The sequence below is a fragment of the Epinephelus fuscoguttatus genome, linkage group LG21 (genome assembly GCF_011397635.1).
Source record: "Epinephelus fuscoguttatus linkage group LG21, E.fuscoguttatus.final_Chr_v1".
In the NCBI taxonomy this organism is placed as follows: domain Eukaryota; kingdom Metazoa; phylum Chordata; class Actinopteri; order Perciformes; family Serranidae; genus Epinephelus; species Epinephelus fuscoguttatus.
Genome location: NC_064772.1, coordinates 39,180,017 through 39,190,605, shown reverse-complemented (window position 1 = coordinate 39,190,605; position 10,589 = coordinate 39,180,017). Strand labels below are relative to the sequence as shown.

General features: G+C 46.7%; 1 protein-coding gene across 1 annotated transcript; it reads right to left on the bottom strand.

Annotated features, from left to right (window-relative positions):
- Positions 1-759: 759 nt before the first annotated feature.
- On the bottom strand, positions 760-10,304 carry LOC125881980 (endothelial zinc finger protein induced by tumor necrosis factor alpha-like). The gene is made up of 4 exons (XM_049565514.1): positions 10,166-10,304; positions 9,050-9,304; positions 4,931-5,263; positions 760-2,369 (listed from the first exon to the last, which is right to left on the bottom strand). Exons 2-4 carry the CDS (start codon positions 9,288-9,290, stop codon positions 943-945), a joined length of 2,001 nt encoding a protein of 666 aa, XP_049421471.1. The 5' UTR covers positions 9,291-9,304; positions 10,166-10,304; the 3' UTR covers positions 760-942.
- Between the last annotated feature and the right edge of the window lie 285 nt (positions 10,305-10,589).

Genomic DNA, 10,589 nt, shown 5'->3' with positions numbered 1-10,589 from the left:
CGCTAATACTGCTCCTGACCAACATGCTAACTTTGCTCCTGACCAACATGCTAACGATGCTCCTGACCAACACGCTAATACTGTTCCTGACCCCCATACTAACAATGCTCCTGACCAACATGCTAATACTGCTCCTGACCAACATGCTAACAATGCTCTTGACAAACACGCTAATACTGTTCGGAACCAACATGCTAACTTTGCTCCTGACCAACATGCTAACTTTGCTCCTGACCAACACACTAATGATGCTCCTAACCAACATGCTAACTTTGCTCCTGACCAACACACTAATGATGTTCCTAACCAACATGATAACTTTGCTCCTAACCAACATGCTAACTTTGCTCCTGACCAACATGCTAACTTTGCTCCTGACCAACACGCTAATGATGCTCCTAACCAACATGCTAACTTTGCTCCTGACCAACATGCTAACTTTGTTCCTGACCAACACACTAATGATGCTCCTAAACCACATGCCAACAATGCTACTGACCAACATGTTAACAATGCCCCAGACCAACATGCTAAACATGCTCCTTACCAACATGTTAATGATGCTCCTGACGCCCTCAAGCGCACACAGGGGTTGCGCACACATTATGGCGCTGACCAAGCCCTGCGTTGTGGCAGGTGACGGATGGACTCAAAAGACTTGAGGCAGAATTGAAGACAAGAACCGTTGTGGTCGTTTGTTAACCTTTTATTCTGTAGTAAACAAACATTTCAGAGGAAGTGATGATCAAATCGTCTCAGATCGTCACAAGAGAACTGATTCACATTCTGTCCAACTGAAAATCAACAGTGTCATCTCAGTGTCAGTTCCATCTTCAGCCACCGCCATCAGAGCATCAGACAGACCGAGAGGATCAAAGTTAAAGGACTGAGGGCGGAGGTCAGGATGATGTGAGCACGCTCAGTTCAGACAGCGTCCTGCGGTCAGGTAGTGACCAGCTGCTGTAAGTCGTTTGTCTCGTCGCTCACTGTAGCCTCACAGCCTACAGCTGCAGCGTCGACGGCCACCACCGTCTCTTCCTGTTTGTAAGTCAGAGCCTCGTCATCAAACAAGATGGGCGGGGCTTCCTCTACAGTCTCCTTCCCCAGGCCATGCATGCGCTTCCTGTGTTGCTGCAGGTTCCCGAGGCGGTTGAAGCGCGCGGTGCAGAGGTCGCAGGCGAATGGCCGCTCCCCGGTGTGGATGATGACATGTCTGGCGAGCTGCGAGCGGCACTTCTTGTCTTTGCCACAGATGTGGCAGACGAAGGTCTGAGGCAGGCGCGCTCCATTGGCGTGTACAACGTCAAGGTGTCTCTTCAGGTGGCTGAGGCGTCTGAAGCTGCGGCTGCAGAAGTCGCAGCCATATGGCCGGTTCTCGCTGTGGATCAGCGAGTGACTCGCCAAAAGAGACTTGAATTTGAAAACTTTGCTGCAGACTGGACATGGGAACACCTTCGCTGTCGCTGAGCTTTTCCTGCGTTCGATGACGTGAGGTGCCTCATTCACTTTGACACGCAGGTGAACGCGTACGTGGTGCTGCTTCAGGCAGGTGGCACGCTGGAAGCTGCGCAGACAGATGCCGCAGCGGTGAGGCTTATCGCCTGAGTGGATGCTGGAGTGAGCAGCGAGGAGCGTTTCAGATTTTAGCCGCTTCCCACAGACGCCGCAGGTGAACGGTGCGTTGGGTGGCGGGTTTTCCTCACCGTTCACTCGGTTGGCGTGGACTAGGATCTTGTGGCGTTTGAGCTGGTACTGACGTCCGAACTTGCGTCCGCAGATGTCGCAGAGGTGCGGGCGCTCTCCGGTATGAGTCTGGAAATGGACGGCGAGCTGCGACCGGCATTTAAACTCTTTGCCACAGAAGTCACAGAGCAGCGAGCTGGGCTGCTGAGGCTCCGCAGCGCCGTTGACATGGACGATCTTCTTGTGGTGTTCAAGGTCGTTGGTCCTCATGTAGGCTTTAGGGCAGAGGTCGCAGCGGTGAGGTTTGACCCCAGAGTGGATGACCTCGTGTGTTTTCAGCCGGGACCTGCAGCTGAAGGTTTTGCCACAGACGGCGCATAGCCACGCCTGCACCTCACGCTGCTTCTCCAGCTTGGCTACGCCATTGGGGTGGAGCCGGTTCAAGTGGTGCTGCAGGTTGTCGCGGCGGTTGAAGCGCAGTTCGCACAGGTGGCAGGCAAACGGCTTCTGACCCGTGTGGATGAAGGAGTGTCGCGCCAGACTCGACTTGTTCTTCATCACTTTACCACAAACGTCACACATGGTGCTGTCAGGCTCCACCTTCACCGCACAAAGAGGTGCATGCTGGGAGTCTGAGTCCAGCTGGACGTCCTCCAGAGCCGCAGCAGACGGCTGAGAGTCCACACCTGAGGGCGGAGCCACAAACTGTGTCAAACTTTGTCAACAAACAAATACTTCAAAATAAACATGAAATAATCCTGAAATAAAATAAATTTCATTTCTTATCAATTAAACAAACTGAATTAAAAAAACAAACTGAAATTAACGTTATACTTTATATAATATTTGCTAAAGGAACAATAAACAAAATTCATCATTTCTAGACTGAAGGAATTAAAAAACTTCTATGTGAAGAACTAGAGGAGTAATTTCATCTGGAGTATAGCATGACCTCACACACCCTCTCTCTGTGTTGATCTCCAGCCCAGCCGGTCCGGCTGCGCGTTCATGTGAGCCCAGCACCCCAGCTAACATTTGCAATTAGCATTGTAAAATGTAGGACGGCGGGCAGCCTGGCGGGTGTGTTTAGCTATTCCCCTGCATACTTCAATGATGATGGTACCTGTAATAAATGCAATATATTTGCTAAAATGGAGGCGAGGCTCAGTGACTAGAAGAGCTGGTAGAAGCGCTCCATAACTGCAAGCTACTCCAGTAGCCGTAGTAGCTCTAGTGCTAACTGTGGGAGCTAACGCTAACAATCCTCTCTTGGAACGTTAGCGTAGCAGCCGACTAGTGCCAACGCTAACGTCCCCACGCTAGAGCTCGCCGGAGCCGAGAAGCAGGCTCCCGGAACGTTAGCATAGCAGCCGACTACTGCTAACGCTAACGTCCCCACGCTAGAGCTCGCCGGAGCCGAGAAGCAGGCTCCCGGAACGTCAGCATAGCAGCCGACTGGTGCTAACGCTAACGTCCCCACACTTCTCGGCTCCGAGTCACTGAGCCTGGCGGAGAAGCGTGGGGACGGTAGCACTAATGGGCTGCCATGCTAACGTCCCAACTCTTCTACGCGAGACCATGAGCCTGGCTCAGTTGGAGCGTTAGCGTGGCAGCCAAGTAAGTGCTAACGCTAACAGGAAAGCAGGGAAATAGCTAAACACAGCAGAGACCGAGAGGCAGTGAAAGACACTGCTAACTGCTAAACTAAGTTGGCTGTTCAGGTTTTATTTTCTCGCCCCTGTGGTGAGTGAATCTGCCTGCAGTGAAAGCGGGGGCTAACCGGTGCTTCCTCCTCATGCTCCACTTCACTCAGCTGCTAACACAGCCAGTTAGCCTCCGCTAGCTTCCCAGCTAGCGGCTCTCCATTTGGATCCAACCGGAGCACCAAGCCCTGGTTTGTTATTCAGGTTAAAGTGGGAAGAAGCAGCGGGTATATCGAGCAGCTGAGTGAAGCTGAGTGAAGCGGAGCCTGTGGAATAAACTCCAGGACCGTCTGGATGCAATAGTCCGTGGAGGTGCTGCGGTGCTTGCCGGCACAGACGAGGCAAGTTTGGTGGGGGGGGGGGGGGGGAGTGGCTCATGACACACTTTGTTTTGCTCTACAGGCAGTGCACAACAGCGACAAACTATTTCGCTTATTGCCCCTTTAACAAAAAATAGATCTGTTTTTCTTTGAGTAAAACCACTTACAAAACTTAAATCTCAAAAGTCAACATCACAACTAAAACATTTTGAATTATCGTTGAGTGAAACTATGAAGGATAAAATAACTAAAATGTGACTAAAAACATTTTTATCGCGCAGACCTCCTGTCTGTCTCTGTAAGCTGAAACCATTTCCCTCGGTGGAAACAAAGCTTTGATTTACTTTAATTTCGCAGATAAGAAACAATAAATCATGAAGACAATAAAGCCTCCACACACTGAGTGTCATTTATCCTGGCTGAAATATGAGCAGAGGAAATCTCTGCTAGCTGCTAGGCTAATTTATACAATGTAAAATGCCACAGGCTTGTGCTAATAACGTTAGCATGTTGTATTTGTGGGGAAAATGTGTCCAGATAAAGACGTTTGTCTGTGAATGCTGCGAGTTATAGTGAAGCTGATTTGTGTTTGAAACTGTCTCTATTAAGCCATGTTTAATGTGTGTTTAATGTGTGTTCAGTGTGTTAAGTGTGTGTTTGTTTAGTGTATTTAATGAGTGTTTAGTGTGTGTTTAGTGTGTGTTAGTTTAGTGTTTAATGTATGTTTAGTGTATGTGTTTAGTGTGTGTTTAAATGAGTGTTTACTGTGTGTTTAATGTGTGTTTAGTGTGTGTGTGTGTGTTTGTTTAGTGTGTGTTTACTGTGTTTTCTGTGTTTAATGTATGTTTAATGTGTGTTTACTGTGTGTGTGTGTGTTTAGTGCGTGTTTAATGTGTGTTTCGTGTGTGTTTAGTGAGTGTTTATTTTGTGTTTCTGTGTGTTTACTGTGTTTTCTGTTTGTTTAATGTGTGTTTACTGTGTGTTTAGTGAGTGTTTACTGTTTGTTTAGTGTGTGTTTAATGTGTTCAGTGTGTGTTTAGTGTGTGTTTGAATCAACTAAACTTTACAGCACTTCACAGAAACATCTGCTGCGGACCAGTGTTTTGTAACTGCAGAGTGAAATTAAAAATATTCTTCAAAAGTTATTTCTATGAAATAAAATCAGATCTTTAGGGTCTGATATCTGAAGAAAAGCTGAGGACAGTCAGCACTTCATGGACTCACCTCCCTCAGGAGGAGTCCAGGTGGGATCACCTATGTCCTCCTCCACCACCTCCTCCTCCTCTTCCTCCTCCTCCTCCTCCTCCTCCTGTTGGTGACAGGGAACAGGGCACACACGGCGGTGGCGACGTCGAGACGCTCTTTGTCTGGTGGTGTTGGATCTCTTAGGAGGTGGCCTGGTCTGGGACCTGGACCTGGACCTAGACCTGGACCTGGACCGGGTGGGTTTGATGGTCCTGGTTCTGGTGCGGGTTGTGGTGCAGTGCTGCAGCAGAGCACCACCATCTGGTCCATCAGGTCTGACTGCAAAACACTGCAGCAGCATCTCAGACGAGCCTGAAGACACAGACAGACTTAAGAACCTCAAAATAACAAAAGTAAAGAAGTCTTAGGTTTCTCAGAGTCGTAGTTTAACAAACTCCTCCGACAGATTGTGTCTGATCAACTTCACATTCTGTCTGTCTCATTTAAAGACCTAAGAGATGGAAAGTTTTTAACCCTTTATGACCTACCATAGAACATGTCCGCCAGATCATATCTTTACAATTTTACCTGCTGTAGGGCCTTTTTGTTTGGAGTATTTTAATATGCTATACATCAATACAACCCTTAAATCCCAAATTTTAATGTGTGGACATACTAATGAAAGAAATTGCTAAAAAGTGCAATAAACCACTAAAAAACTGAAAATTGTTTTTGTTTTTACACATATTTTTCTAAATACAGACATATCATGGCTGTATCCCTAAAAATTGTAAATTGCACAAAAAGTTGCACAAAATCCTTTCAAACCACAAAAAATTTATTTTGAGTGTTTTTATAACTTAATTTTTGAGAAACAGTCATTTTTATAAAATGTGACCAAAACGAAAGTTAAGTGCACATTGTGCACAATTAGCAAAAATACAACATGTACATCAAAATAAACTATTTACAATAGAACGACCAAAGTTCCAAGTCAAACATTACTTTTCAATAGCACCAGGGGAGCTGTGATAGGTCTTGTGACAGTTCCTGTCCACGATGAGCAATATTTTTGCTACATTTTTATTGGTGTTGGCACACAGTGTTTTGATGGCAGCCCGGTGACAGTACATCCTGAACAGCTCAGATTGGGAGGGATTGTCCACATACTGTGATAGAGGTGGCTGCACACCTGGCCTCCTTTTGGGCAGAAAATGTGGTAGGGGATGTGGCAAGATGTCAGGCTCCTTTTTGGTTCTCCAGCCAGCTGCATGTCTCTGACCTGGAGCCTCTGTTTGCTGGGGACCGACTCCTTCCTCCCCCACTGCCTCCCTCCAGGGTGCAGGGCGAGGAGACCCCACTTCCTCCTCCTCCTCATCGTCAACTCTGCATACAGATGTTACACAGTGTGTTAGATGTGTTCAACATGACAGTAATACAATAATGGTGTGTATGTAGTGCAAAATGCTTTCAGTTGTGTTACATATATAGTTTCTTTACTTTACTCTAACTCATGAACAAACAATATTTCATGAATATATACATACATGTCATAGGAGGGATCTCTCCCTTGGATGAGGTCGGCGTCATCTCCACTGTCGGCAGAATCCGGACCAGATGAGTGGACTGAATCTTCATCCGATGCCGTAATTAGCTCGAAAGCTTTGTGCCGGGAAAAAAGCCGTTTCGCACGTTCAGGTTGTTGCGGTTCCATAAATATGTGTGTGCGATTGTGTGGTGAGTGTGTGTGTGTGTGTGTGGTGAGTATCTGTGTGTGTGTGTGTCTAAGTGTTGTTGTGAAAGAGTAAAATACAAAACGAGAGCAAGTGTGTGACTGCAAGCTGAGAGAAATATTTACCGCGGAAGAAAGAGAGAATTTCCTGGGGAATGACGTCACTCCTTGTTGCCGCGGGTAGTGTCGTGAGAAAGACACGCAAGAAAATAACATGACAGTTCATGCTCACAACGTGATGACGTTTAGTCCAACATAGGAAGTGCTGTGAATACCCACGATCAGGATTATAATGTTTTTGCTCTTAGCGCTTTTTACTGTTTTTCTACAAACCTGTCAGTGCAAGGAAACAGCACTCTGGGACATGATGAATGCATGGTAAGTTAGAGTAACTCCTCCGGTTTTAAATGCAAAAAGAATTATTGCTCTATCTTATTTGGTTGCAATTCTACCGGCATTTAAAAATCAAAATGCAAATGGGATCGTGGGCGCTCCCGCCGGTTTTAAAGGGTTAACAGCTTGAGTTTCGGTCAATCTGCGTGACCGTGGTGAGGTGTCAAATGTCATGCTGAGTCTCAAATCACGTACTTCTGTACTTACACTGCATGCATAAGTGTGTTCACACTGAGAAGTATGAAAAAATGCAGTGCACTATGAGTAACCCCTATGGTGCACTCAAAACGGTCGAGAAGTTGAGTGTGTCATATTAGTGTCATCCCAAAGCCTGGTCGTGACCCCCAAGTAGTCTCATCTTGTCGTCCAATCTCACTACTAGCAGCAGAGACCAAAATCATAGGTAAGATATTTGCAGAGAGGCTGAAGCAGTTTATCTGTAGTATTGGGCATCCAAACCAAATTGGATTTATGTCGGGGAGACAGCTATATTTTATCTTGCGCTGTCTCTTTAATGTCTTGGACAGCAAACAAACTACTGAGGCAGTCATTATCTCCTTGGATGCACAACGTGCATTTGATCAGGTTGAATGGCCTTACATGCAAGTAGCATTGGAACAATTTGGGTTTGGGTCTGTGTTTAGGAAGTGGATAGGGGTGCGCATAGCAAAACAGCACCTATGTAAACCTAAGATGGAAAGAAGGCTTTGGCTTACCTCTTTTTAAACTTTACCACTGGGCTACAGTTTTAAAAATGCCGGCTATTTTGTCACTTTCTGTTGACGTCACATCCCTCCTTGAGTATATCCAATCAGCACCAAGTAAACCCCAAGCCCCACCCAGGAGTTTTTGGGGCCGTTCTGAGTACCTACTTTGAAGCAGGGACTTGTTTAGCCCCTGTAAAAGTTCCGGATCTGTGTCCTTCACGCACCAACGGCCCCGGCCCTGTAAAATTACCCCGAAGTTCCTGCGGTGGAAGCGGGCCTTTGGTGGAAGAAAGGTTCCACGTGTAACCGTGATGACTGCCCAGCATGGTTAAAACTTGAGCATTCCCTTTGCAGGAACACCTCGCTCTTAGCTCTGTTGAATAGCCCAACTAAGGCAAACAAGACAATCCACTGTGGCAGTACTATCATAGCCTCAAAACAGACCTGTACCAAAAACCCACAGACAGAAATTCTTTACTACATGGTGACTCTTAACACCCCACCCCTCTCAAATAGAATATTCCATTGTCTCAGTTCAATCGCATCAGACGGATCTGCAGTTCGGATGAATACTTTAAGATACAAACAAAAGAATTTGGAAGACGTTTCAGACAAAGATGTTATAAGGAGACCTGGGTCCACAATGCTTCCTCATGTTTCTCTAGTATGTCCCAAACTGAGTGCCTTACTAACACCAGATCTAAAGGATCAGACATTGGAACTATTTGTGCAATTCAATATTCACCTGTATCCAGAGACATTGATAAAGGAAATGGCGGCCAAGGACTGTGTGACCGTTAATGTTGCTGCATGATACAAATACATGTGTTTTCTGCACTAAGCACCACTACACTGTTGTCAGGTATAAGCCAGCAGTATGTAGTAGGTTCATTTAGCAGTCTGTAATGATTTGGTACTGCGAATGATAACACGAATGCTAATGCTAGTTTGCTAACTAGCTAACAGCTGTGGTTGTCATTTCCAGTGAGTGCATAACGGCCATGTTTGGTTTGAGACAACATTACCCTGTCGAAATTCACGCACTACGCCAATAAGTACATAGTGCACACAGTATACTGCATGAAAGTGTAACGGAAGTATGTGATTTGAGACACAGCATCAGTGTTTCGCCACCAAACAGGAAGTGGATTTTAACTCCAGCATACATGATCCAATCCGCCCTGAACCCCACAGGTTTAATGAGGCTCCAGACCTGAAGACACCTACATGCACATTAGGCGTCAGCGTGACTGCGCCACCTGCGTGTTTGTGACAAAGGTGTGCGGCGTCTCTGACCGCTTGTAAGCAGGTGCAGGTGAGACTCACCTGTGTGTCTCCAGCTGAGCTGCTGAGTCAGCAGGTCCACCTGGACGGCAGCGTCTCTCCTCTCCGCTGAGTCGCTCTGACAGCCCACCTCCCTCCTCTCCTCCTCTGGACTCTCCCACTGACAGCCCACCTCCCTCTTCCTCTGCTCCTCGTCTCCTTCGTCTCTCAGCAGGAAGACGCAGAGCTGTTCTCCTCCTCCTCCTCCTCCTCCTCCAGGAGGCTCCAGGAGTCCTGATGACATCTTTCAAATGGGACCTGAACACCATCAGAGGACGCATCCTGTTTATCATAGTTATCACATGTTTATCACATGTTTATTGCATGTGTGTTCAATGTGTGTTTAATGCGTGTTTTGAATGAACTAAACTTTACAGCACTTCATATAAACTCTGCTGCCAACTAGTGTTTTGGAGGTATAACTGCAGAGTGACACAGACACACAAGTGTAAATGCTCGCAGCAGCGTGGGGTCTGTCACGCTGGTTTAAATCCCACTTGAGGTGGAGGACGACTTCACCTGCGTCTTCCACTTCAGTGTGAAATGATGAACACAGAGGTCAGAGGTCAGATGTGATGAACACAGAGATTTTTTTAGAGGCTGTTCATCATCTAGTTTGTAAATGGATGAACGTTTGTTTGACTGGTCCAACCCACTGGAGATCAGACTGGGCTCTGTGTGTGTGTGTGTGTGTGTGAGAGAGAGAGAGAGAGTGTGTGACACACAGCTTTACATCAAACCGTGACACACGGTCATTAAAGCTCTGACCAGGAAACATGGCGGCTCTTCATGTCCTGTGTCAGAGGATGTCCCACAGTGTCTCCAGTTTACTGTCCTACAGGACATCTCTGTCTGTCCTCCATCCACAGCTCAGAGTACTCAGAGTACATGTACCCAGTTACTCTACAGCTGTGCACGTGGCTTTAGGTGACTGTTGATCAGCACATGGGTGGAAATATTTAAATGAAATGACACGACATGTTCATACTGTGATATTAAACCTGTCTGTCTGCGCCAAACTTCCTCAAACCGCTCACATGCTAATATTAGCACGATGCTAACGGAAGCTAACTGCCGTCCCCATAAACCCGCCGGGTGAACTCAGTGTCCTCAGTTTACCTGTGAGCGGACGGTCCGCCGGGGCGCGTGAAGAAGAAGCGATGAAGAATAAAACTCAAAGAGCAGATTTCACTTGTTTAACACCTGAACATCACGACACGAAGGGCCGCCGCACCGCCACTCTTCTTCTGTGGTCTGCCATCAGTATCCGGCGGGATGTTGTCAGAGGAGACTCACTGCTGCCCCCACAGGTCACAGCTCACACTGCAACATTCAGACATGACCTCTGCATCAAATGATAAGACATAAAACATAAACAACAACAACGAGTCCACGCGTGAAGCATTATTCTATTATTCTACTGATGTTTACACTGTGGTGGGGAGACTGGGGCTGGTTGTCACGCTCTTTACTCTCATGTGAAATGCTCATCATCAAAACATCTTCTGACAGTCACTGAACATTAAATAAGACACTCTGACAC

What these genes read in the sequence shown, in the direction of transcription:
- LOC125881980 (XM_049565514.1), bottom strand. Translation starts at nt 9,290, where the DNA reads ATGTCATCAGGACTCCTGGAGCCTCCTGGAGGAGGAGGAGGAGGAGGA. An exon ending in GCTCAGCTGGAGACACACAG is followed by an intron (nt 5,264 to 9,049) that starts GTGAGTCTCACC and finishes CTGTGTCTTCAG; the next exon opens with GCTCGTCTGAGATGCTGCTG. An exon ending in CTGGACTCCTCCTGAGGGAG is followed by an intron (nt 2,370 to 4,930) that starts GTGAGTCCATGA and finishes CTCCGCCCTCAG; the next exon opens with GTGTGGACTCTCAGCCGTCT.